At 42.2% G+C, this 27,530-nt stretch overlaps 4 protein-coding genes across 5 annotated transcripts; 3 read left to right on the plus strand and 1 right to left on the minus strand.

Annotated features, from left to right (window-relative positions):
- Positions 1–1,874: 1,874 nt before the first annotated feature.
- LOC310871178 (hexokinase-2-like) lies at positions 1,875–4,634 on the plus strand (the record flags this gene model as incomplete). Its single annotated transcript, XM_083782667.1, has 1 exon — positions 1,875–4,634. The coding sequence occupies one exon, from the start codon at positions 1,875–1,877 to the stop codon at positions 4,632–4,634; it is 2,760 nt and encodes a 919-aa protein (XP_083638793.1).
- A 3,969-nt stretch (positions 4,635–8,603) lies between these two features.
- Positions 8,604–8,909, plus strand: LOC310870821 (ubiquitin-related modifier 1-like; the record flags this gene model as incomplete). Its single annotated transcript, XM_083782141.1, has 1 exon — positions 8,604–8,909. One exon carries the CDS (start codon positions 8,604–8,606, stop codon positions 8,907–8,909), a length of 306 nt encoding a protein of 101 aa, XP_083638267.1.
- A 1,661-nt stretch (positions 8,910–10,570) lies between these two features.
- Positions 10,571–17,710, minus strand: uck2b (uridine-cytidine kinase 2b). The gene is made up of 7 exons (XM_083782281.1): positions 17,471–17,710; positions 14,903–15,062; positions 13,721–13,817; positions 13,338–13,480; positions 13,149–13,246; positions 12,905–12,953; positions 10,571–12,276 (listed from the first exon to the last, which is right to left on the minus strand). The coding sequence occupies exons 1-7, from the start codon at positions 17,573–17,575 to the stop codon at positions 12,137–12,139; spliced, it is 792 nt and encodes a 263-aa protein (XP_083638407.1). The 5' UTR covers positions 17,576–17,710; the 3' UTR covers positions 10,571–12,136.
- A 44-nt stretch (positions 17,711–17,754) lies between these two features.
- On the plus strand, positions 17,755–27,363 carry aldh9a1b (aldehyde dehydrogenase 9 family, member A1b). Of its 2 annotated transcripts, XR_014570281.1 has the most exons (13): positions 17,755–17,909; positions 18,080–18,280; positions 19,529–19,674; positions 20,750–20,879; positions 22,418–22,552; positions 23,030–23,226; positions 23,903–24,043; positions 25,132–25,320; positions 25,421–25,508; positions 25,639–25,780; positions 26,127–26,239; positions 26,611–26,757; positions 26,848–27,363. XR_014570281.1 is itself a non-coding variant. In XM_083782280.1 (12 exons), the coding sequence occupies exons 2-12, from the start codon at positions 18,097–18,099 to the stop codon at positions 26,703–26,705; spliced, it is 1,560 nt and encodes a 519-aa protein (XP_083638406.1). In that variant the 5' UTR covers positions 17,755–17,909; positions 18,080–18,096; the 3' UTR covers positions 26,706–27,363. The 2 variants fall into 2 exon arrangements, 1 of the variants encoding a protein (XP_083638406.1); XM_083782280.1 differs by having other exon boundaries at positions 26,611–27,363.
- Positions 27,364–27,530: the final 167 nt, after the last annotated feature.

Here is a 27,530-nt window from a genome sequence, read left to right on the forward strand (position 1 = left end):
AATCTAAAGCACTACTATTGGGCGGCTCAGTTGACTGCAATTGTAGCATGGATAAGTAATGATGAAGAGACAGTTTGGAACCAAATAGAACAGAGCACAATTAAAGGGGTGTCTCTGTCAACATTACCCTTCCTTGATAAAAAAAACAATGGATAAAAACAAAATTAAAATAGGAAATGAATGGATAAAGCATACGTTAAAGGTGTGGGAAGCAGTTAAGAAAACATTGTGGGGACCACCTAGGGTCAGTTTCAAGGGCAATGCCAATAGTGGGTAATATTGATTTCTTGCCATCCATAAGCGATACTGGATTCAGTCGTTGGGCTGATAAGGGGCTTAAAACCATAAACCAGTTATTTGACGGAACGATCTTTAAATCTTTTGCTCAACTCCAGACGCAATTTAAACTCAAGTGATTTATTCAGGTATTTCCAGATAAGACATTATATCACAGATCATAGAGAGAGAGAGCTGGTTAGTAAGACTCCAAATGATATTGAGATGTACTTCATTGGTATTGCAGAAAAAAAAATGTTTCATGTTTCCAATTTATATAAAGCACTGGATGATGTTTCTCAAAACACATCATGGTACATTAAGGATAAATGGGAATTGGAACTAAATTGGATTGGATTGGAAACTCAAAACTAGGTTTTTCAATACTCCTCTGGTCATCTCCTCATATGTGAAAACACCATCCATAGAATTGTGTTGGAGAAATTGTGGGGAAATCGGGGACCATACACAATTTTTTTGGGACTGTCCAATAATTTCAAGGTTTTGGAAAAAGGTTAATAAGGAAATCGAAAAATGTTTAGGGTTGAATATTCCTTTTGGTCCTGAGTTATGTCTGCTTGGTATTATACCAGAGGAGGTGCGTGCATGGAGTTACATAATATGCATGCAAATATAATTAACATAATATCCTTAATATTATTAAGGATACTTTTACTGATTGCTAAGAAGATGATAACAGTAAATTGGAAGGAAATAAAGCCACCTACTATAACCCAATGGAAGCAGGTTTATATAATGGAAGAAATGACCGCAAGGTTACAATTAAAAATGACAGTTTCATACTTAGATGGACTTCTGTGATATTGTATTTGGGTGTTTCAATATATGTGTAGAGGTTGTTGGGTCTGTGAAAGTGCCATGTAGTGGTTGTGTCTGGAAGGAAAAAAAATGCTTTTATATAACCGAAGTGTATTGTGACTCATGTCTCCAGCTCTTCTCCTGCCTAACTCAACTTGGAAAATAATGCTGTATTATAGTAGTTATGTCAAGCTGTTTTTCTGTTTTTGTTTTTTTTCTTTTTTGTGTATGTTTTTTGTTTCTTCTGTTTTTTGTTTTCATTGATTCATATGTTTTACTTGTGTTCGATCATTTATTATTATTTGGTGTAAAAAAAAAAGAAAACTTTTGAATAAAAACAAAGAAGAGTGCCCCTCACTTCACACGGGTGTGATTATTATAGTTGTAGAGTGAGCAACAAATAAGAAGACTACTCCATATTTGGACATAATGGTCGACCCAGAACTCCATATATGGAGATGATTGACTTGCAGCTCCATATATGGAGCCAGCTGAGTCATTTGAGTCTGACATCATACTGACAGTTAGATTAGATGATGACATACAACGTATTTGAGAGTAGCTGTAGTGAGAACTCTATATGCGGTTGATGGCTGAGTCATCGTGACATCAGCAGGATGACACAGACATCTTGCTTTATAAAAAGGGTAGGCACAGTCACTTTTTTCATTGCTTATCATTGCATTGCTCTTCATATATAAGAAATACAGACCTGCAACATCATCCTAAACTTCAGCCTTATAAGTTGACTGCTTGAGAGGGACTCATCACACGAGAAAATGATAGCCTCACATCTGGTATCGTACCTCTTCACGCAGCGTAATCAAGACCAAATACAAAAAGTGGACAGATCTCTGTACCACTTGCGGCTGTCCGATGAGACCCTGATGGACATCTCGTCGAAGTTTCGACTGGAGATGAACAAGGGCCTGCGCTGTGACAACAACTCTGTCGCAGCTGTCAAGATGCTGCCCACATATGTGCGCTCGATTCCCGATGGAACGGAGAGCGGTGATTTCTTGGCCCTGGACCTTGGCGGGAGTAACTTCCGTGTGCTGCTGGTCAGAGTGTTGTCAAATGGCCAGCAGAAGGTGGAAATGGAGAATCAGATCTACGACATTCCAGAACACCTTAAGAGAGGCTGCGGCTCAGAGTTGTTCGACCACATAGCTGATTGCCTGTCTCAGTTCTTGGATAAGATGGGCATAAAACAGAAGAAACTTCCACTGGGTTTGACCTTCTCTTTCCCTTGCCAGCAGAGCAAGTTGGATGAGAGTATTCTGGTATCATGGACCAAAGGCTTCAAGGCGAGTGGAGTTGAAGGGAAGGATGTGGTCAGTCTCCTGAGGAAAGCTATCGAGAAACGAGGGGACTTTGACGTTGACATAGTGGCTGTCGTTAACGACACAGTGGGCACAATGATGACATGTGGCTATGAAGACCATCAGTGTGAGATTGGCCTGATTGTAGGAACAGGCACCAATGCCTGCTACATGGAGGAAATGCGCAACTTGAAGATGGTGGAGGGTGATGAGGGGAGGATGTGCGTCAACATAGAATGGGGAGCTTTTGGAGATGATGGGACCCTAGAGTTCATGCGCACTGATTTTGACCGGGAGTTGGATGCCGGATCCCTAAACCCTGGCAATCAGCTGTTTGAGAAGATGATCAGTGGTCTATACATGGGGGAGCTCGTGCGACTGATCCTGGTGAAGCTGGCTAGGGACAAGCTGCTATTCCAAGGACAGATAACACCAGACCTCCTCACCACTGCACAATTCCACACCAGCTATGTCTCAGCCATTGAGAAGGACAAGGACAAAGAGGGTCTGGCGAGTGCTCAGACAGTGCTCCGCGGCCTGGGTCTGGAGCCATCATCTGAGGATTGCCTAGCCACCCAGAAGGTGTGTCAGATTGTGTCAACAAGGGCCGCCCACCTCTGTGCTGCCACACTGGCAGCTGTGTTACAGCAAATCAAGGACAACAGGGGAGAAGAGAAGCTCCGCACCACCATCGGCGTCGACGGGTCTGTCTACAAAAGCCATCCACACTTTGCAAAAAGGCTCAGCAAGATGGTGCGGCAGCTGATGCCAGGCTGCAGCGTGGACTTCCTACGTTCAGAGGATGGCAGTGGGAAGGGAGCAGCCATGGTGACAGCAGTGGCCTATCGCCTGGCCAAGCAACATGCAGAGCGTCAACGCATCCTTGACGAGTTACGACTTAGCGACGAGCAGCTGCTAGATGTGAAGAGGAGGATGGGTGAAGAGATGGTACAGGGTCTGGCCAAGGAAACCCACCAGGTAGCCAGTGTCAAGATGCTGCCCACCTATGTCCGGGCCACACCAGATGGAACAGAAAGTGGTGACTTCTTGGCTCTGGACCTTGGTGGCACCAACTTCCGTGTGCTCCTGGTGCGAGTGCGAAGTGGCAAGAGGCGTAATGTAGAGATGCACAAAAAGATCTATGCCATCCCGCAAGAAATCATGCAGGGCCCAGGAGAGGATCTCTTCGACCACATTGTACAATGCATTGATGACTTTCTGGCATATATGGGAATGAAAGGCAGATCCTTACCTCTTGGCTTTGTATTCTCTTTCCCCTGTCAACAAAATGAACTGGATCAGGGCATTTTGCTGAAATGGACAAAGGGTTTCAAAGCTAGTGGCTGTGAGGGGGAGGATGTAGTGACACTGTTGAAGGATGCCATCCAACGCACAGGTGAGCTTAGATTGGATGTAGTGGCATTGGTGAATGACACGGTGGGGACAATGATGACTTGCGCCTTTGAGGATCCTCTGTGTGAAGTGGGACTCATTGTAGGAACAGGCACCAACACCTGTTACATGGAAGAGATGGAGAATGTAGAGTTGGTGGAAGGTGAGGAGGGGAAAATGTGTGTCAACATGGAGTGGGGGGCATTTGGAGACCATGGGGAGCTTGATGACTTCTGTACAAAGTTCGACCACGCCGTGGACAACACCTCGACCCACCCGGGGATACAGAGGTATGAGAAGATGATCAGCGGGATGTACCTGGGGGAGATCGTCAGGAACGTGCTGCTGGAGTTCACTGCCAAAGGATTGCTATTCAGAGGAGTGCCTGAGCGCCTCAATACTCCAGGCATCTTTGAGACCAAGTTCCTGTCACAGATTGAAAGTGACCGACTGGCACTGCGGCAGGTACGCTCCATCCTAAAACACTTGGGTCTTGAAGAAACCACCTGTGATGACAGCATTCTGGTGAAGGAGGTGTGCAGTGTGGTGTCACGGCGTGCTGCCCAGCTGTGCGGCGCAGGCCTCGCTGCCGTCGTGGACAAGATCCGGCAGAACCGTCACTTGGAGCGGCTCCGCATCACTGTGGGGGTGGACGGAAGCCTCTACAAACTACACCCGCATTTCTCCAGCATCATGCGGGAGACGGTTGGGAAACTGGCGCCACAGTGCGAGGTCACCCTGCTGCACTCAGAGGATGGCAGTGGGAAGGGAGCAGCGCTCATCACAGCCGTGCTCTGCAGGATCAGAAATGCAAATCAGCTCTGAGGCACTAATGACTTCCAGCTGTGCTCTGAAAACGCTTGCTGACAGGAGGAAGATTCCATGTCATTTTGAAACGCAAGCACCTGACCAGCTGATTGAAAATGTTAATAAAATAAAATAAACTGTGAAAACACAATTAAAATCCTTTGCAAGGCATGGGCGTGTGGTCAGACATCAATTCATGAGTCTTTCCCAGGCGAGGGAACAGTTGAGTTCAAGTCAAGCCAGCGTGGTCTGTGTCAGTAGTGGTGCAACCATCGGGACACGAGAAAGCTGTGGGTAAAATCCAGACGGGGCAAAAACCTATGCCCGTGGACATAGATAGCCCCTTAGATAGCACTTTATGTAGACTTAGATAGTATTTTACTTATAGCTACTACTTATAGCTTGTTACGTAGACAGCACTAGAATTGCATTTTATGTAGTCATAGCACTTTATAGTACACATGTCTAATATAGTATAGTATGTATAGTTTACATAGATAATCCACTGTTACATTATTTTTTAGTAGGTAGCCTATGTTTTCTTGTATATGAGTATCTGTTGGGGGGAGGGAGGGGTATGTTGGAGTGTATGAATATGAGTGTTTTGTTGTCTTTGTAAGTAAAGAAATTTAACAATAAACATATTGTGGAAAGAAACATGATGACATTTTGAAACGCAAGCAGACAAAAATGCATGAAATTCTGGGACACTGTAATGATGATAAATTACCTGTTGATGATACATAAACTCATATAGGACATGACAATTAGCACATCAAAATAGACTGCAGTATCTGAACTGAGGAAAAATTCACCAAGATCCGAAATAAGAAATATGTGAAATGGGTGCCATTTTTTATGCATTGGATGGCAATTGGATGATTTGAGGCATTTTGTTCCAAAAATCTATCTGTTGGTGGCGCTATAACAGGCCAATGTGAAAAGGGTATGATATATTTCTCAGATTTGAGGCTTTTTGTTCAAAACGGGCCAATCCTGCAAACTTTGAAAGCCAATGTTAGCCAATTAGGAATACAATATGAAATATCGGACAGACTTTTCATCAATTGCGGGATTTTTGAACAGTATCTGGAGGAGTATTATCAATTTTCTTTTTTTACAAAAGTCGACCTCCTGGTCCGAAAATCGGAAGGTGCCTATTATTTAAAACAATGACTACTTGTCCTATAATTACAGTGATGCTTTGTATGCATCTTTTCCCCCCATGTTATCTTCTCCAGTCCTGGAATCTCGACTCTCTCCCTGGGTTTTGGTCGAGGGGGAACCTTGGCTGACAGTTGGCCAGTGACATTGAAGTGTCGCCGACTTATCCCACCATGTGAGCGGCGTCTCAAATCGTTGAGTGCTGTTGTTTGAGACAACGGAGCCGCTGATTTTAAACAGTGTGCTGTTTCTGTTATCATCTCGGCCCTGGGTCTGTTTGAATTATATTACATGTAGAACATGCATTACTGAAAGCTAAATCATCTTTTCCTTAACATGTACTGCATGTGGGCTATACTGCAGCCAGCCATATGTTCCACAACACTTTGTCACCACAACCTCACTTAACCATATATATGGAGTTTATGTGTTACCTATAGTTCCATGGTGTCTATGACAGCCCAGAATGTGGCAGCCTCTTCATCTCAGTCCATATATGGATATTTCAGCCTGCTCCTTATAGAACATCTTCTCAATCGGTAATGCAGAGTGTGTATGATCAGCCCCCAACTTTACCCTCAACTTGTTTATCTACTCCCTGATCTTGGTACAATGTTGCATTCCGAACTGCAAATGTATCCATCTTGAATTGGAGCCCGATATGTACTGTAGCTATTAAACGTAATGTATTTGAAGATACCTTTGTTCAAAAATGAAAGAAAAAAAAAACACACATAAAATGGCGTGATTTAGCAAGAATGCTAAATTCCATCTGTAGTCCCCATACAGAAAACAAGCAACATTACAAAAAAAATTACATTTTAGTTAGCCTATTTAAAAATGTTTGATTGTCCATGATCTATCCTTTTAATTGGACCTTAAAAGATATAAAAGGAATTTTGTGCAAAGGCTGTGCGTCTGGATTCTAGATACACAGCCTTTGCGTAAAATTCCTTTTCAGAGAGAGATTCTCGACTACACCTCACTCACAAATCCCCTCTGGTGACAGCCCTAGCTTGTACTGATGATGTCTGGGGCATAAACCATGTCAAGTTTTATACACAGCACACGCCTGTTTAATTAAAGAGCTTCCAGTTACCATCGGTTATGTGGTATGATGGAGATGATTGTTAATATACATTTAAATTAGGGATGAAGCCATAGAGCCCCTGGAAGTGGGTGAGAGCGATGGCCATTTCTGGTTTGTGGTTGTTGTCTGGGTAATGTTCTGGAAATTGAGCATGGAGCCGAGCAGCCAGCTCCCTATTGGCATGTGCCTGTATGGACAGGGATGTGTTGATGGACAGCGCCTTCAAAAGGAAAGGAAGCTTGCCCTGAAAGGTGTCTTTGACCTTTGACCCCAGGCAGGCAGGGTTCTGGGTAATCCACTCTCCAAGAGTCCTCTGGGATATTCTGATGTCTTTGATCTGGGCATCACCGTTAGGGTGAGCACCCATCCACAGCTCTGCGTAGGGTTTGTCATCTTCTATGACAGCCAGAGGGTCCCCACCAACAACCAGTTCGGCTACCTGACTGTCGAGCCCAACCTTCTCCCATGCAAAGTTCTGAACAGCACAGGTCAGTGGAAATACTCTCACTTCCTCCATGGCTGCCCTTTTTGTTGTCAGAACTCTCTGCTCTGATTGTTCTGATAGCCACAAGGGTGATCTAACAGCTGTTTCTTAAACAGTAGCTGCAGTGCAAACCTGTCACTGATGGAGATCATTAAGGAAGTCTGAAGGTGGAAGAGAACAGTTCTAAATAACCCATGCCAAATTCCTTTAACTGAATGGGCTCACAGAAAAATAAGGAAATTAAAAGTAGTCTAAACTTCCTGAAATTGTAGTAAGAGAACAGGGAATGTTTATAGGCTTGTTTAATGTTTATGCCCGGTCGAGAACAGGACATTATAATTATTACATTTATAATGTAGAACTAGGCCTGCACATGTAATCAAACATCATGATAATGTACATAATAATTTAAATTAAACTATAAATATACAATGAATACTTTAAAGAGCTTTCAGGGATTGGTTGAAATCTTAGCCAGCCTGTGAAATATCTATGACATAATGACTCCATATTTGGGCAAGGGTTAACCCAGATCCAGAGGAGTTGCGATATTGAGGGGGCAGAAAAGAGCCCGGTCACGTGGTTCATGTACTCGTGCGAGCCCATAGACTCCAATGCATTCCGTAAACTTCCGGTTATCCCCATGCTCAATAGAAGTCTATGTAGAAGAGCCGCCATTGGACTGGCCCCATGAAGTGAACAGAGTTTGCGTAACTCTGCCCAGATCCAACAATACAAGTAAATTTCACAGGCACTAGCCCCTCCAACGTCTGGCTTTCAGAAATGACGTCATGTGGCAGCCAAGTCTATGGACTTTTATGCTCCCCAAAAAACAGGACCCTAGCCAAGTCTATGGAATTGCTTTACGCAGGCAGTGACATCATCTGGCAGCCACAATGGGCTTCACGATAATTAACATTGGGCATATTTGTCGATTTGCACCGACGTCTAGCATATCCAGTCCATACATGGGCATATAGTGATTGCAGTGAATCACTGAGCTACACTGTTAAATATCTATAAGATAGCAGACAATAGCTATGGCACTGTAAAGGAACCGTATAGAAAGAGCCACACTGTTTGACATTGTTTTGAATATTCTGCATATTTTTCACACTTAGATTCTGTGACTGATCCCTGTTCTCTTCCTATAATTTCAGCAAGTTTAAACTATTTTTAATTATTGCCATTTGATTTGAACATTTTTCTGTATGCGCGTCGAGTAGACCTACTCCTGTTTGGCAGAAATATGGCAGTGTCCGTAGCACTTCACTTGGAGTTTGGAGGAGGGGCTGAGCTACTCTTTGATGGCGTGAAAGAGCATGATGTGACACTGACAACCCAATCAGAGCCATGGGACATGAAGCAGCTGCTAGTTTGGATTCGACAAAACCTGCTGAAAGAACGTTCAGAACTCTTTGTTCAAGGAGACACGGTGAGACCTGGCATTCTGGTGCTCGTCAATGAAGCAGACTGGGAGCTTGTGGGGAAGTTGGAATACCAGCTTCAGGACCATGATAATATTGTGTTCATTTCTACTCTACATGGAGGTTAGATGAACTAGGGACCATACAGTACGCACACACAGACACCCATAAACGCTATAGCCTATAACACACACATTTTATGACATACACAAATTCACACACCTTACAACTACGGCAGTCTGTCTAACAAGACAAAAGGAACTATACTGTCTGTCAGTGTCACATGAACACTGGGAGGGAGGGATTGAAACGGTGTGAGGGTGAGGGTGTGACAGGGAGACGGTCGGTTTTCTTTTAACTTGTAAAGCTGGTGGTACAGAGCTGTGGAGGAGAGGACATACAGTACATGTATGACTCAGTCAGTATTTGTCAAATACACCATACACCAGAAGAAAGGCCATACACCAGATGAAAGGCAGGAGATCTGCTAACCCCTCTCTCTGTCCCCGGTAGTCAGATCATGAACTCCTTTCAGTTCCCCTAAAGATGCCTCGAAGCCAAAAGGGCCTTTTACATTTCTGCACCTCAAATCGCCCATCTCACATTAAGGCAGGCCTCACAGATCTATAATATAAAGACCCATCTGTTTTGCAGTTTGAGGTCGTTGTTGTGACCCCAGAAATGTTTGAAATTAAAATACACCTTAAATGTTTCCACCAAAATAGGGACACCATGGTTTAGCCACCCGTCGAAGAAAACTCATTTCGGCCGCTTGTATTCGTGACCTTATTCTTTCGGTCATGACCCACACTTCATGACCATAGGTGAGAGTAGAAACGAAGATTGCTCAGTAAACAGAGAGCTTTGCCTTCTGGCTGGAGCTGCTTAACTACCTCAGTGACTTCCTTCCGGGAGATTGACGACGATCCCCCATCATCCTCAGGCTCTGCTCCTGTCAGGGAGGGTGGGTCTGATGTTATTGGGTTTAGGAGAGAGTAAAACTCTGATAAAACCCAGATAAAACTCTGATAAAACCTTTCACTTTTCACTCATCACTCGGATAAAACTCGGATAAAACTTTTCACTCATCACTCGGATAAAACTCTAGGATAAAACTAATAAAACTCTAATGAAACTATAGGATAAAACTAATAAAACTATAGGATAAAACTCTAATAAAACTATAGGATAAAACTCTAATAAATCCTCTAGTTTTATCGAATGCAACTAATGACCTAGATTTCTATAGGCCTTTTCATATTTTGAGCAGAATGCGAACGAAAATAAAAGCCTGGGTACCGAGGCTACTATAGGCCTAATGCCCCTTCCTGTATTATTTGTTATTTTACATTCTCTTTTTCTTATGCCCTGCTGCGATTTAGTTTAAAGTGCAATTCGAGGGAGCTTTTAGGGGAAATACATTTACAAGCTCTTTCACCTGAAAATGTGTGATGTGAATCATGTGATTAGATATAGCCTACTTGGTCTAGTTGTAGTTGAATAGAAGTTTATCTGAGCGAGCGAGCAGCGAGAGCCTGCAGGGTCAGGACTCAGGACAGTAGCTAAACAGTGATAAAACATTTGAACACACCTAGGCCAGATCTAGGCGCATAATGACCGGTACATTAAGAACGAAACGCTTCCGCACGCAACCACAACCTGCAGGGAAACTAGTGCCAGCAGCGGCGGCCACGCACCGATCCTTAGCAGCAATCCGAAGTACCTCTAGTGGACAGTTTCGGAATAGCAATTTCATTTCCAGTAAACACATGACACAACAAAGCATGACTCATATCCAACAATTTATTGGCTACCAAGCAACCAAGAACTGTGCATTTTTTTTAAAACATAAACAAACTGCCTCTAGCCAATTCCACTCACTCTACAATTTTTACAGTACAAATCATTTACTCAATTGCATTATACACAAATACAGTACATTGCATATATAAAAACAAAAAACTATTTGACAGATACATTAATTTGGTAATGGAATAAAGTTTATAATGCAAATACTTACATTTGAACCTGAGGCAATTTAGCAGTAGTGGCAGTTTGTTAGTGGTTCATGACCACATGCCTGGCATGGTTGGTATTGCTGTAGTATCCTTCCTTTACACACCAACTTACAGTACATCTGTATTTAAAATGGCGGTGCATGAACCTGAGAATAAAGGAGACCCCTTAATGCTCATTTAGCTGGGGGACTATTGTTCATTCTTTATGGTTGCAGATAGTCACTTAAATTTAGTATAAGTTAGGGAACACAACTATATGCATCATATGCAAATATATTTAAATAATTTTGACACTGGGACAGGGAGCTTTAATGTGAAGTCGATCACAAAGCAGAATTCGGAACGGAGAATAGAACCAAAGCTGTAAAATCATAATCCCACCAGGTAGAATAAAAAAACGTAACAGCGACCATAACACTGTCAAGTGACTGAATACATCATCGCATGTACTTTGGCTATTGTAAAGCACATCAGCACACATTTTAAATGTGGAAACCAGAAAGGAAATGTGTAGTGTTGAGCTGGTGTGGCTATTATACAGGTTAAGCATGGTCAACCACTTAAACCCTAGGTTCTACTATCTACAAGATCAGCCATTTACGTTAAGAAATCTCTGAATATTTCCCTATGATGACATGGCCAAAATAGGGACACCAGGGTTCATGTGATTAAGCAAGTTTGAGTGTAGCAAAGCATACACCCAGAACTCTGGCACTGTACATTACAACACATTAAAGGATGCCAAAACAAACAGAATAGGTAGGAAACTCATGTTCAAGGCTGTCACAGACAGAATCTCAAAAGAGTGCAATCCTGGATGTTACATCTCAACTTGCAATCAAGATCATGTCAGGCTCATCCACACATGTCCACATTACCCTGTGAGCAGGGGTTCAAGTTTCATCAGACATTTTGGAAGAAAAAAGTTACCCCTCTTTTATTCAGTGTCTGCAAGAATTTCCAGAAAGCAGCGGGGTATTTACAAACAAAATGTTCAAACAAAAAAAAAAAAAAAAAAAAAAAAGAAAAGGGAGAAAAGAACTGTAAAAAGGGGTCAAGTGTTAAACCCCATGGTCTCATCGCAGAAAAAAGGAGGAGGCTATCTTTGACCCACCCGACATAAATCTAAATCAAGTCCCTCAATTACAATAAAAATTAACTGTAACAAGAGCAGTCAAAATAGAATAAAGGCATTGCAATTCCTTCTGCATTTCTTGTTCTTCTCCCCCCCAGCCCAATCTCTCTCCTCTTTCATAAATACAGTGATGCCAAAGGGCATTATTTACAGCGCTAACCCATCTACTCCCTCTCTCTTCTGAGAAGAGAGTGTGGTGTGGTCAATGTGGGCGGCTGCTGGATTCCGATGCCCGCCGCTGGCGTGCTGGAGTACTGTGGCCATTCATGCAGCCGTTGTGGCGCTTGCTGAGGCCGCCGTTTAGAATGTCTTGGATGTGTTGTACTATCAAGTTGATGGCCACTGGAGGACAAGAGGGGTGGGGAGGGGGAAGAAATTAAGTTAAAAGAAAAAAGACGACACTTGGCCAAGTAAATGGCTCTATTAGGCAGAAATACAGTACAGATGCATGCAAAATGGTTAGGTGTGACAAAAGAGAAGGATAGTAGCAGGGGGAAAACGTCCTCTCTGGGTAGACAATTATATAGACTCTCTTGCTGTGCATGTTGATTTTGCAATGTGCCAGCAAAGTATGGCTGCCCTTGTTTGCATAGTTTATTTCTTTGTGGCAGAAAATTCACTTTGCATGACCTTTTTCTTAATGCCAACATCACATAAGAGGAAATGTATGCTCTAGATCCTAAATTTCAGCCATGACTAGCTACAGCAGTACCGAGTCGGCATGACATGACTTTTCACTTTGAGTAGGCATGCATCAGTCTTTTGCTTTAGTATCACCTCCACAAGTTGCCTCATCAGATCTGCACGAAACATATGTCAGTGGCACTGGTAGGCAACAGGCAGGCCATGGGCCAGAATATCTGACAGTCCCCAGTGACCAGTTTGCATGGCTGTATTTATATAAAGTACTTATGCACAAGCAGACCAAAAACAGAGTATAATAATGGGACTATCAATTCAGCGGTCTTACCCAGGTTATCTGCTCCTCGTGGAATGATCACGTCTGCATACTTCTTTGTCTGGAGAAGACAAAGAAACTCAGTTACCAACATTATAGTTTGTTTTTTCTTAACCACACAAGCATGCTGTAATTGTGAAAGGCTATTATTCAAATAAAAGTAAAAATCACAAAGATCATCAACTATTTGCACAAAGACTAGACCGGCAGAGCCATGCAATTACAGATGGTGATCAGGAAAGCCTAAGAAACTTACAGGTAAACAGAACTCCTCGAAGGCTGGTTTAACAAAGGTTATGTATTGTGACAGCACCTGCTCCAGGTCTCTGCCTCGCTCACTGATGTCCCTTAGTACTGGAATGGTACATAGAAAACATATGTAATGCATGTTGCATGCAAGTACAGGGAATCTAAACCACTCCCACATTTTAGAAAAAATACACACCTCTGCGTGAGAGCCGTGTGTCTGCGTCCGTGTCCACAAACAACTTCATCTGGAATAGGTCTCGAATTTCCTGCGAGTAGAACATCAAGATTCCTTCGAACAACACCACGTCCGCCGGGTACACAGTCACAAATTCCTCCTTCCTGGAACACGAGTATAATAATATATAAGTATCTTAACCGTTATACAATCACACTTTAATCACTTTCAACCTGCCATCCCTATTTTGGGCATGTCATACATTTCAAAACACTTTCACAAATGGCAGATCTTCAAGATCAAATGCGTTGCGAGCTTGTATAATTGCCATTTTCACTGTATACGTGTTTATGTGCTCAAATAATTATTAAAGCAAGGGGCTGTGGCCAGAGGCTGGTACTTACCTGGAATGGCTGACAAAATCATAGACAGGGATCTGGACAGTCTCTCCCTGCATTATCTGTCTGAGTGTCTTTGTGATCAGCTCGTTGTCAAAGGCATCTGTGGGCCAGACACAGACACACGTTTTGTACTTTGGATTGCCATGTGATGCCGAGTTAACTCCTCTGCTATTCTTTGAAAAATATCCTCCGTGTACCCCGTGCTCATGTGGACAGACGATGCTGCTCACATAATGTGGAGCACACCACCTACCGTAATTCGTAATGTAGGAATTCCTGCCTTCTAAACAGCTGCCGGGTTCAGTCTCCCAACCCTCGCAACAGCTGCCTCTGAGAAAGGCCTGCTGACTAGGGACGATTTGTCGTCTCAACTGAGTAAGGAAGTCAGGAGTGAGAGGGAGCCAACGTCTGTCCAAAAATGGATCAGGTACACGTCTGCCAAAACGTGCTCAGGAAAATGCAACACGGCAGCAACACATGGTGCTCCTGAGCATCTAAACCATAATTCATACTATATGTATATGTATTATGATGAAAGTATAAATTAAGCTTAATGCATTTGGTAGGTGGAATTTAGCCAACATTAAACCAAGATTCAAAGAACAGTAGGCCTCAAGAATGACAGACGGTTCCATGAATCAAAATTCTCCCATTGCAAATCAATGTTATGCCAATAAGTCAGCCTTTGAGTGGGAAGACTAAATCATGAATATCAACCTGAATCTAGGCTGATATAAAATGTAATTCCGCACTGCACAACTTCACTCTACAGACTCAGTTTCTCAAAGCCAAGGACATTTAACCACTTGAACTCTATCACCCCATTCTAGGGTGTACAATACACATTCAGCAAAAATAAACGATCTACAAGCTAACAAACTTGAGCTTTTTGGTGAAGATAATTAGTGCACAACAAAAACAGGAGGGGCCAAGTACAGAGCCCTGGGGCTATATAGGTCAAGGATATAGGGTTTAAATGGTTGCACAAGTACACACATCATTCAGTAGATAAGATAAAAAATAAGCAAGTTTGTACCACAGTTTCCTGAGGTAGCCTGAGCATAGCTTGAGGTGGAAGGCGAGGGCACCGAAAGACGTTATGTCTAACTGAAGATGATAAATAAAACCTGGTGCATGAGGCATCTAGGCCATACCACTTATTTTCAAATGTGTTTGAGTACTCACCTGGGTGATCAAAGTTGAACTGCCCCTTGAGTGCCTTGGCTTTCTGCTCCGGGGTGAGCTCCCTATAGAAACTGTCCTGGCTGAGGATGGCCACCTGCCTCTGGTGGTGGTCGATCTTGTTCTGTCCCAGCAGCTCCATGATTTTCCCGCATACAGAAGACTGTACATGAAAAACACAACAGGCCAGAAAATCACACCGTCTGTTATTATACAAAGGCACAGAAGGAAAACATTTTGTCCGTGCAAGGGAGCTGAAATAGCACATATTTCACAGTATGTAAAAAAGCTAGATAAACCCGTTGTGAACTGTGAAGTCAAGTAAAAAAGAAACCTGCTGGAGAAAAAAGGAAAAAAAGTAGGCTGCATATCTGTTCATGTGGTATACAAAACATTTACACTACTAGTATGCATGTATTCATTAACAAACAACGATGGCTTCCTGTCTACATGGGTGGGAAAACGTTACTGCAACAGCCACGGTTTATCAGCATCGCCTGGTGGCGATTACCCACCCTGCTCAGGTGACATGCCCTGCGGCCGGGCGGGCCCACCATCAACTTTGTCCTCATTGACCCCCACCACACTAAATGGATCTCCTGCCAGTGCTGACTGGACATTCTCCAGCAGTCCCAGACTAAGGCTCTTTTGTGTCCATGCAATGTGTCACAATGAAATCGGAGCGCCCACACTCAGGAGCTAGGAGGATATGTCAGCAGCATACACCCAAATGCTAAGCCCAGAGTCAAGAGGATATGTACCGGTACTTGGGATCACATCATACAGCTCCCCCCCAGTTGCCAGTACAACTCAGTACTCATGCTAACCACTAAACCTATAGTATAGACTTTGTTGTACAGCAAATGGTACGGCAATAAATGATCAATCTGCAATTTGGACATTTGCCACTGACATTCCTGAAATAGGGCCCGCAGGTTCAAAGCGGTTATGGCACGTGAGACCACAAATGTCAATCCATGTTGTAAGCCCTGCTGCACAGACGTGGAGCTACAACTTCATCACGAAGGCTAAATATAGTATATCCGTCATTCTATGATCACTGGGAGACCCAAGCCGTAAACGGGAAGAGGAAGCAAACTTCCTGGCAACACCTCCACTATCGTTTGACGTAAGAAAAACACTACAGTAGCCATCCCTTTGGAATTGGGGCCCTACAATAAGGGGCTTTTAAGGATTAGTTACCTAAATGGCAATTACATTTGCCAAGTAAAAGGGGGAAAGGAGAGTAGCAAAGAGTTCGGCAGGATCCAGCTCTTTAGTGTTATCATTTAAAGAGTTGATTTAAGTAATACTATGCATATTATGTATTTATCAAGTCACTGGGAAAATCATTTCACCCACTCAACTAAGCTGAATCAACTCCTTGGTCAGAATATTGATTGTAATGTGGTTGGTGGGTGGAGTACAACATCCACGTGGCCTCAGAAAGTCCCCATTTGTTTGTCTACGTCACTGTCTTGAAGTCACTTTATTCGTGACCGGTAAAGGAAGGGTTAAGAATAAGAAGTGACCGTGGCTTCCTGCAGGTTGCCAGGTTGGTGGGCTTAACTACTACATCTTTGAAATCAGTCATGTGGGTCTATAAATAATAACACGCGGCCGGCGCAAACACGTTATTATGTGGGCATGTCATCACAGACGGAAACGTAGACTATTATGAATATACGTCGTCAAAAATAGCTGATCTACAATGTTAGAATAGCTGACTAGGGCAAAGTTTACGAGTTTTTCACCACAGAGTGGAAAAACTAGGTCAAGACCTGGCAACCCTACTTCCCGTTACACACGTAAGCGCCAGGGGAATGTAGGTTAACGTTCTAATCAATTTAAAACTGTTTTTTTTATTATATAAAAAACAGACATCAATGGGAATGGCTAGCCTACGCAGCGTGTGTTCGGAAAACGACCCAGTGACCAGAACGAATACATGAATATTCTGAGTTTTAGAGTTATCACCATGATGAATAATTAGAACAAAAGAAGATAAATCACATCCCTTTTGATTCAAGCGGTGCTTTCCCGCTGTCGCCCCGGTTACCGTACATACATAACATCTCTACCACGAAAGTGAAATGACAAAGTAAACCGTAGAATTTCATAATTAGTGTCCCGTAAAACGAGAGTTAACGTGATTGTTTACCAATCATTGTGTCCTACTAGCCTAGCATGCTAAGCTGACTGTAACCATTCAGGGTTAACGGGCTTTGTCTGATGGAATCTAGATGGACCGAGTCAGGCGGTTTAAGAATACAGAACTGACAAATGTATTTTTTTTTAAACAAGGCGGCCACTAAATAAATCGTATAGAAAATGCGACCCCACAACAACAACACGAACGCCTGTTTTATTTAAAGTAAAACGGTGTTACAAATGGTGGTTTATAATAATTAAGCGAACAAACCGAGGGGGTGCTGTTGAGCCCTCCGTTATGCTTCACACAGCCAGCCACGCGGCCAACAAAAACGATCCACTTATCCGCATCAGTTTTACACAAAAACCTACAAATGACACGGCGCGGAAAAGGTCAAAACAACCACACGTGACACCGACCTTGCCGCTGGCCGTGCCTCCGGACACGCCGATGAGGAAAGGCTGTCGAATAACACTGTCGTTGTCGCCGCGGTCCCGCAGATGTGTTTCAGTGTCGCCGGCCATGCTTGCAATGTGAATGTGGCTGTGCCGCTCGAGCTTTTACTCAGTGAGCTCAGCTGCTGCTACAGATGCTACATGACGCTTCTCTGGTTTTATGCCGGCCGTTGATTTCGAGGCGCAATCCGCCACCTACTGCACCGGAGTGGGAAGCAATGAGGTTGTAGTCGTGTCTTTTTGTCCCACCCCCAACTGTCCAATACGCAGCTGCAATGCAACAACAGATATAACACCCAGTGCACCCGAGGAAGGGATATATGTAGATTTGTATTTGTCATCATCATTCTAACTAAGAGACGTTCAAACTAAGTGTTATTAAGGCTGCCAGGCTGGTGTTCTTGTAAGTACTGTCTGTCTACTACTACGACACCCACTCACTGAGTGTCTGACATAATTAGAAAGTTTCTGACAGTGGTACAAAGAATGGCGTGCTTTGCGAAGAAGTTGTTGACATGTTGGTGTATTTATGAATTCATCACATCAACAGTCTAAAATAGTGCATCCCCCCAGGTATCTTTCAAGTTGTTATGATCCAGAGGCTTGCTCTGTCGCTGCGCCTGCTGTTGCGACCCACTTCGGTGTCTCTGGCCGTTATACGATGTGCCTCTTCGGGGACCCTGGATATCAAAGTCCCGCTGAACTTCTGGGGGGGAGAGAGAAGAAGGATCAACGAGACATCTAGCAGTGAACCGGTATATGAACCCGCTACAGGTACATTCAGCCTTATGGGTCATATTTTACTATTTATCTGACAACAATGTTGGACTTTGACTGCAGGTCAAAGTCTAGACTTTGACCTGCAGTCACAAGTTCACAAGCGCCTATAGTACAGACTTTCAGAGTGACAGAAAATTCAGACATTCAGACCAGTCACAAAATCACTATTTAAACTGAATATAATCAGTTAATAGTCAACAGTAATGTAAATTGTTAGGTGAGGAGAGTCAGTGGTAGACTGGTAGTGCAATCTGGGAAGTTGTGGGAACCCATCGGCAAACAAAATAAAAATCTTTGTTTGAATTTGCAGCTCTGTGTGAATCTGTCTTGACTGAGCTTGTGGTGGTGGTGTGAAGCAGTAGTTTTAAAAGTTGGGGTCCGGGCACTGATCTTTTGGGGGTTCCAGGGGATCCCCAGCTAAATGGAACAGTTACTTAAAGGACCTATAACATAAAATTCAACTTTTTCAAATTATTTTGTGTTTTTCGGGGCTCCCATGTGTGTTTTCAAAATAACCAATTTTGAACAATCAGGCCTTCATGTCATATGGGTGTTTTAATGGAAATTGCTCTCAGGAACAGCTCGACTGATTTTGGCCTCATCGTGATGTCACCAATGTCACCCTACTTTGTATAATTCCTCCTCTTCTTCAGTCTTCAGTTCCAAATTTGCATTTCCACTTTGTTTACAATGTCCACCATTGTTGATTTTCCAAGCTGGCATGGCATGGAAACAAGCCTGGTTTTATCTAGCATCAGTATTATAATGACTCAAATATTAAATAATCTGCATATCAGCAACCCCACTACCTCAGGACATTGTGGTACTGCAGCTAAAACTGCTTTCAAAGTCCAGAAAGAAATGACAAGGCCTGGTTATATCAGAGTGGTGATTGAGGCTCAAACCATTAGAAATAACTTTGAGGGACATAGACAAAATGATATTAAATATTAAAAGCAGTTTTAAAATGCATGTTATTTGCGCTTTAAAACACTATTTTAAAATGGGTTATACACAACAGCACCATAAGGGACATATGCTGTGTCGCTATTCAGGGGCTGCATCCTACTAGTAGCCTTCGAGTTCGAATGACAGGGACCTCGGCCTGAATTGGGGGCGGGGCACAGCTACTGTTTGAGTTGTCAAATGTATTGTGTATGGTAAGTAAAGTCACCTACACGTTTTGTTTGTTATTCTACATACTTTTATGTTATGCAGTTAATTTGGGTTTCCACTCAACAGGGCGCATCCTGTGTCATTTGGAACCATGTGGTACAGTGGAGGTGGATGAGGCCATAAAGAGTGCCCAGTCAGCCTTCAGCTACTGGAGCAAGATGTCTGGGATGGAGCGGGCCAGGGTCATGATAGAGGCCGCTCGCATCATTGAGGTATTGTTTGTACCCTTGATCTGATTGATCTGGCGGATCAATTGACTAAACATCAATAGTCAGCCAGAAAGCACATGCACAATGTCCACAATCTCCACGTGCACTGTTGTCCACCTTTTAGCTTACTTTGTAACAAAGTACTTAAAAAAACCAAAACAAAAACGTTAATTTACTGTAAATGCAACCCATTACTGGAACCTCTAGTGTCATGATCATGCACAGTATTACTAAAAACTAGTGATGCACCAAATATTCGGCCGCAGAAAATATTCGGCAGAAAATGGCTAAAAATGCATTTTCGGCCTATTCGGTTTTGGCCTGAATAGGCAGAAAATATTTCACAGAATAGTGTATGCAATTAATGCATTCAAAAGAGTGGAATAAATGTTTTTTGGACCCATAATAGTGATTATTATTTAAGTTACGTTTTGCCATAACCATTTATTTTGCCATACATCAGGTAGCTTTAAGGAAAAAAGATATATAATATTAATCATATTCGGTATTCGGTTTTCGGCCAACTTTTTCCTGTATTCGGTTTCGGCCAAGAATTTCCCTTTCGGTGCATCCCTACAAACAATCTGTGAATTTATGAAAACAGAAGTTTTACTAATCTAACTGGTTGCTATGGCACCAGCTATTGGGGATCCTTAATAAAAAATCTAATCAAATCTATTCCCAGCTTTGTGTGTTTGTGAATAGTGCGGAATTGAGATGATTTGATTGGCTGAGCAAAGTACGTATTGAGGATAAAAAGTGAGGGCAGAAAAGTGAGGACGGAAATTTTGATTGGACGGAATAAGATGTATGATGATAAGAGCGCCCCTCACTTCACATGGGTGTGAATTAGTTTAGATTTTTTTATATATTGTTATTATATTGTTTTGAAAATGTTCGCCTAGGATGCCCAAAATAAGAGTTATCTCCATTATAAATACAATGTATGTAATGCCATTATACATAAACTATAATGAGCTCCGGCAGTTTTCACAAATCTGATTTGACCATGTACGATTGTACGTCTTGACATTCTTTTTTACTGTCTCCTTCACATTGATTCTCTGGTTATGATCAGAGCAAGAGAGAAGAGATAGCAGAGTTGGAGGTGGTCAACAATGGAAAATCAATCACAGAGGCTCGTCTTGACGTGGACTCTGCCAGACTATGCATAGAGTACTACGCAGGACTGGCCTGCACTCTGGCAGGTTGGTACACACAGGAAAATGTTGAGTTATTTTCTGTAAATTCATTCATACATATGTTACACTCACTTGAGTCACTTCTTCCCCCTCTTTGACCTCAGCTTCCTGTCTCTTCCTGTGATTTCTTTATTGGCGGAATGCTATTTTAATGACATCAGGCACGGCAGTCACACATTCCATTTTCAATTAAATTCCATTAAATTGTCAAATCACAACACGTTCTGTGGCACCTACACAACCAAAGGGAGGAGGAGGAGAGAGGGGGTTCTTTGAGATACCTGTGGTGTCTGACCATTGAGAGCTTTGTAGGTGAGCAGGATAATTTTAAACTATTCTGTATTTAACCGGGAGCCAGTGCAGGGAGGACAGTGGAGGAATGATATGATCTCTTCTTCTGGTTCCTGTCAGAATGAACACACGCAGCAGCATTCTGGACTAGCTGTAGGCTATTATTTTACCTTAATGTGTATACATACTTACATAGTAGGAATCATGTTTGTATAGGAAATGACTAGTTTTAGTTTTTGTAAATCCTCTCAAGGAATACCTTGAATTATAGAAGCTGAAACTAAAAGTTTGCTTTGAACGAGTATCTTTCTCTTCTTTGATCAGTGGCTGATCAGAGCATAGCAGTGGGCGTGGTTTTCTGGACACACTGATAAATCGGCCATTCATTTTTCCCATAGAGATTTACAAAAATATATTAATTATTTTAAGCCTAGCCTTCCAGAATCCTGGCGAATCATGACCATAACACCTTTTTTTCTTTCTTCACCTTGATTCGGTGAAGAAAGAAAAATGAAAACCACAAAGGGTATTTATTAAAGGTAGCATATCATCATTTTTTCACATAATCAAAGGTTTTATAGTCATGATTCACCAGGATCCTGGATGGCTGGATTGTAGGCTTAAAATAATTGATATTAATATTTTTGTAAATCTCTATGGGAATGCCGATTTTTCAGTGGGTCCAGAAAACCACGCCCACTGCTATGCTCTATTGTTGCGTGCAGATAGGATACTGGCAGCAATGGCTACTGAAGCCAAAATAATGGGTTGTTTGCTGGGTAGCCTATGTGAGGAGTGAGGAGGATGCATTTGCACACTCACTTGTAAACCTGTTGTGCAAAGTAGCCATTTGGGTACTTGTTCCATGAATTGAGCGGGGCACGTTCACATCCCGTACCGTACCTGTGCGTGCACATGAAAAAAAAAGTAACCTCCTACAAAAATAATAGATCATATGGCAGGCTAATTGCTGCTCCCTGTATTGCGTTTGAATGAATCACATTGCCACTAAAACTATAATATGAGGTCTCTGTTATGTGCAACTGTAACACATTGCCAGCCAGTAAGCCTATAATATGAGATCTTTGTTATGCACAACTGTAACACTGCTAAAGTCAAAGAACTTTTCATTTTACAAATACAACATAACAACATCCAAAATAAAAGGAAATAACATGAACATAAAACCAAATTAAGCTTAAAACTTTATCTACACTAAATTAATTTCAGTGATCCTTTCTCATCCTGTCAAGGCCAGCATGTCCAGTTACCTGGGGGTTCGTTTGCCTACACACGGAGAGAGCCTCTTGGAGTGTGTGTGGGGATTGGTGCTTGGAATTACCCATTCCAGATAGCTGCCTGGAAGTCAGCACCTGCCCTGGCCTGTGGTATACAACTCTTCCAACTCGCAAACTATTTATTTATCTGTATTTATATACATTAAGGGGTGTTAATTTAAATCTCTACTTTCCTGGCCCGGACTCTTAGCTCAACCGTCTGGGCACCTAGGCTGCTGAGCCAGCCTGACGGCATGCCGCCGCCGCTGAACATTTATGTTCTTTTTTTACCAAAAAGCTGGGAGCCTACTGTTACTGAACAAACACTATATACTGGTATCCCTATTTTGGGATATTCAAAACGTAAAAAAGGAAAGAATTGCTCACAACACATCCCACATTGTGAGCTTGAAGAAGGGTTTTGCTGTTTCCAACATACTGTAGTTCTTGATTAGACGCAAATATAAACTAAACTATGGAATCATTAAATTAAAAGTTAAACTTAACATTTTAATTATTTATTAGATTAATCGTTCAAAAGAACATAATATGTCCACGTATGCACTTGAATTTCTCTTCTTAAATCAGGTAACTCCATGGTGTTTAAGCCGTCACCAGTGACTCCTGTAACCGCCGTGCTGCTAGCTGAAATCTATGCCAAGGCCGGGGCTCCAGAGGGCCTTATTAACGTGGTGCAGGGTGGGCAGGAGACAGGCAGCTTGCTTTGTCATCACCCTGGCGTGGCTAAGGTCTCTTTCACAGGGAGTGTGTCCACAGGCAAGAAGGTGAGAGCGCCTCAAGTGTAAATAATCATATGTATAATAATAATCAAACAAGCAGACTGCATCTTCTCCTAGCAAAACCACAGCGTAGCTTGTCTCTCATCAGCCCATTCTTCAAAAATATATATGTGAAAACGGGGTAATAGTTCACCCATTTATACAGGAAGGTGTTGCCATAAAGCCAGGAATTCACACAAAAGTGACAAATTCTTTGATCTCCTCAACAAAAGAACTAACACCTTTGTCTTAACAAAAATAGTGAATGCCGCCCCAGCCTTGGGCTCAAACACAGAGCATCAGATAAAACATGAAGATAAATGGAATAATGAAATATACTGTGATTGCGCCCGTAGATAAACTTTATTTCAAACACAATAGGTCCATATAAAAAAAGAACAGAGAGATAGCCTAGACTACCAGACTGATTTCACTCCCTAAAGCCCAGCTCAGTTATAAACATTGCCTCCAGTGTTTCCAGAAGCATAAGGAATACCTAACCCATAAATGTCCATATGGTTCCATTTGTAAGATGTCAGAGTTACATACCTGTAAGGGTCCAATGAGGAACCCTGAGGGTACCTGGCTGGACCCCACTTTGAGAACCACTTTCATATCATGTATCAGAGTTATTGATAGAGATATCCATATCACTGTTACTCTGACTTGTCCTGGTGCACAGATTATGGAAATGGCATCCAAGGGGGTGAAGCCTGTGACTTTGGAACTCGGGGGGAAATCTCCTCTACTCATCTTTGAGGACAGTGACATAGAGAACGCTGTGAAGGGAGCTCTCATGGCCAACTTCCTGTCTCAAGGCCAGGTAAGCTATGTTTTTTAGCATCTGATGATCACATCATTATCACTACGCTATTTATACTCAATGTATTGTTAAATACAGATACAGACAGAGCTGTTAATTATTGCAAAACTGTCAATGATTGACAACATGTAAACTAATTCCTACAACGAAAGTCCATACTACCCAGCCAGAAACCTTCTCTTGTGCACCTGAATAAAATTCTATAGAGTGCACAATGAAAAACAAGAGATCAGAAAACAATGTCTTCTTTTATTTTCCTGAACCAATTATCAATGGCGCATGCCAGGCTATAGATAGCCTTGGATTGAACCAGGACCTTCGCTCTACCTCCTGAGTCACTCCTTCCCTCTTATCACTTTGCCTGGGCACAGTGACAAACACCCATTACAGAACAGAACAGAACAATTGAATGTGAATGTTCTGCCCTCTAGTGGATGTAGTGCTTAAGACACATGCAAATGTAAAGGACACATACAATGACTGTTACATCGTTTAAAACAGACATATTTATTTTTGTACCTAAAGGGAACATAAATGAGCCAAAACATGCATACTGTATGTGTTTAATTTTTAATCTCATCGTATGCGTTACTTAACACCAGTGGTTTTCAACCAGTGGTCCAGGGCCAGGGACCACCAGTGGTCCTTGAGTGGGTTCCAGGTGGTCTCCAGCTAACCAAATGGACCCTTATTAGATCTTTAACTCTTGTGAGAGTGAGTGTAAAATGAAACCAAATGGACCTGAACATCTGCATTACTTAATTTACAAGATTTCTACACAATTAGAGAATGTAGAAGAATTGTTATTTTGATCAACGTTTGCCTGTTATCTCTCCTAATGTTACCAACATCGACAATACAGCATGGAAATGTGTACAAAATCTTATCCAACGGTGACAAAATAGTGTTTCGTTTTGTATCTGCGAGGCTAAATCTCATCAAATGGTGGTCCGTGGCTCAATTGCCGAATAAATAATGGACCTTGATATGAAAAAGGTTGAAAACCACTGCTCTACACTATCACAGAATTAAATATAGATGATGATCATGCTACATGGTAATCCTGTAGACATGGAAATCCCTCCCAGGTTTGCAGCAATGGTACAAGAGTATTTGTTCAGAGACAAATTCTACCTGAGTTCCTGGAGGAGGTGGTGAGGAGGACCCAGGCCATTGAGATAGGAGACCCATTCTTGGAGGCAACTCGCATGGGTGCACTGGTCAGCCGGCCACACCTAGACAAGGTCCTAGGGTGTGTGGATCAGGCAAAGACAGAGGTAGTACTTTGAACAGAAATGATGAACTCTCAGATCATGTTGTAAATAAGTTAACAATAACTGGCATTTTCCACTTAAATACATGTTGATTTGATTCCAGGGAGCCACTGTGTTGTGCGGAGGGATGCCTTTTGTCCCAGCGGATCCCAAACTCAGGGGCGGTTACTACATGACTCCATGTGTGTTGGGTAAGCCTTTTACTTCCATACTTCAACACAAAGTTTGTGGAGGACTTCAAAAGCACCACTTAATAGCTTTTGGTCTCATCCTAACCCCCCTCCTCTTCTCCCTCTGTCTTTCTATGTAACTCTCCTCTAGGAAACTGCACAGATGAGATGACCTGTGTAAAGGAGGAGATCTTTGGCCCTGTCATGTCTGTGTTGTCTTTCGATACAGAAGAGGAAGTCTTACAGAGGGCCAATGACACCACCCTGGGTCTGGCTGCAGGTGTCTTCACAAGGTTATTCACATTGCAATTTGCCACGCAACAGGGGTAAACAGTTTATGAGGGCCGGCCATTTGAGGGGCCCATAATGCTGTTAATTATAGATTCCATTGTGTAATAGATTATTGCTAGCCCATTAGTTATTTCAGGAGATGGGCTACACTGGATGCGTTTACTGAAAATGCAGGTAACGTTCTAAGAAAAGTTTCAGATGGTGATTTTTCAGCTGGTAAAGTAAAGCCACATGCTACTATAGCTTCATGGCAAATGCTACATGATGTATAAGGACTGTTGTGACATAATGTAATAATGTTGTGACAGAATTTTTTCCCAATCCTATTACCCGTGTGTCTTTCTGTAGGGATGTGAAGCGAGCCCACCGTGTGGTTGAGCACCTAAAAGCTGGCTCCTGTTTTATCAACAACTATAACATCACCCCTGTGGAGGTGCCTTTTGGGGGATTTAAAATGTCAGGTACAGTCTTGTTTACTTTATCAGTTACTGTACACCTGTCTTTGTTTAACATACTTTAAGTACCAGATTGGTGAGGCGCGTTCGCACCAGGACTTCCCAGCACATCTTGTAGCCTGGTGAGGGATTGGGAAAACCAAAATCAGGCTAAAGCAAGTGCTAAGGATTGCCTGCTAATGTGATGTGACTCCTGTTTGATTCCAAGTGGAACTGTACTGAAGAGAAACTTAGGCTGCACACCAAGACATTATCATCAAATAAAAGTTCCTTAGCTGTCAGATCTCTGTCCCACTTGTGAAACACAAACACCTATGACTCAGCACCATAGCTTTGTGTTAAAGTGTTGTTAATTAACCTTGTCTTATATTTACCAGGTATAGGACGAGAGAATGGCCAGGTGACAATTGAGTACTACTCCCAACTGAAGACGGTCTTCGTAGAGATGGGAGATGTGGACAGCCTCTTTTAGAAACGCACATCTTTGGAGATAATTGGAATAATGGCACAAAGACTGAGTCTTTGTGCCATACTTCAGTCTTGAGTAAGACTGAAGTAAATTCTAAAGCCAAATTTATGATCCATCGTACGACGGTGTCACATGCCAAAAATAGTCAGACCTGCTATTTTCGGTACGCAACACCGTCATACAACAGCATAAATTAGGCATTGACACAGCTGGTGTATCCTGCAAATTTCTGAGTACCAAACTAGGATGACTGTTCAGGTCGTCTTAATTAACACTGTGAATTTGGGCCCAATCTTTTCTGCTGCTTAAATACTGATGGAAACTGAAGGAAGGTTTTTTAGACATTAATTCTAAATATGTACTGTACGTCTGGAACAGAGAAGATAATCAGTTTTGATTTCTACAGTATTAACAAAAACATTGTCATATTGTATATGTCAAATGGTTCAAACCAGGGACATGTCTTACTTTTTTCCATAGTATTTGTTTGATACAAAAGTGTCTGTCAGAGCCATAGTGATGATAAATATTGCACTACTCCTGCTTTGCCATACTTATTTTACTTAATACTCGTACAAATATATTTCAAACGTATTTTTACTTATGGTACAATGTTTTTGTAAGGTTTAGGCAAAAATAAACAAAGATATACAACACACAATGGTTTATTTATTTTCTGTGTATTACAGTGAAAATGTACATTTTGTCTGCAATACAATTACGAAATCCATATCACAAAATTGCTTTATTTTAACTTAAAGATGATGAAATCTGGCATACGCATCTGACAAAACACATTTAAACAAACATTCTTTGTAAATCAAAATA

The sequence above is a fragment of the Protomyctophum parallelum genome (genome assembly GCF_964188405.1).
Source record: "Protomyctophum parallelum genome assembly, chromosome: 14".
Classification (NCBI taxonomy): domain Eukaryota; kingdom Metazoa; phylum Chordata; class Actinopteri; order Myctophiformes; family Myctophidae; genus Protomyctophum; species Protomyctophum parallelum.

Excerpts from the sequence above, each read along its gene's own strand:
- uck2b (XM_083782281.1), bottom strand. The coding sequence starts at position 17,575 with ATGGCCGGCGACACTGAAACACATCTGCGGGACCGCGGCGACAACGAC. Across the intron at positions 13,247-13,337 it reads CACACGGCTCTCACGCAGAG|TACTAAGGGACATCAGTGAG; the intron begins GTGTGTATTTTT and ends GTACCATTCCAG. Across the intron at positions 12,954-13,148 it reads TCGAGGAGTTCTGTTTACCT|ACAAAGAAGTATGCAGACGT; the intron begins GTAAGTTTCTTA and ends TGTCTTCTCCAG.
- aldh9a1b (XM_083782280.1), top strand. The coding sequence starts at position 18,097 with ATGATCCAGAGGCTTGCTCTGTCGCTGCGCCTGCTGTTGCGACCCACT. Across the intron at positions 20,880-22,417 it reads ACTGGCCTGCACTCTGGCAG|GCCAGCATGTCCAGTTACCT; the intron begins GTTGGTACACAC and ends CATCCTGTCAAG. Across the intron at positions 22,553-23,029 it reads AGCACCTGCCCTGGCCTGTG|GTAACTCCATGGTGTTTAAG; the intron begins GTATACAACTCT and ends TTCTTAAATCAG.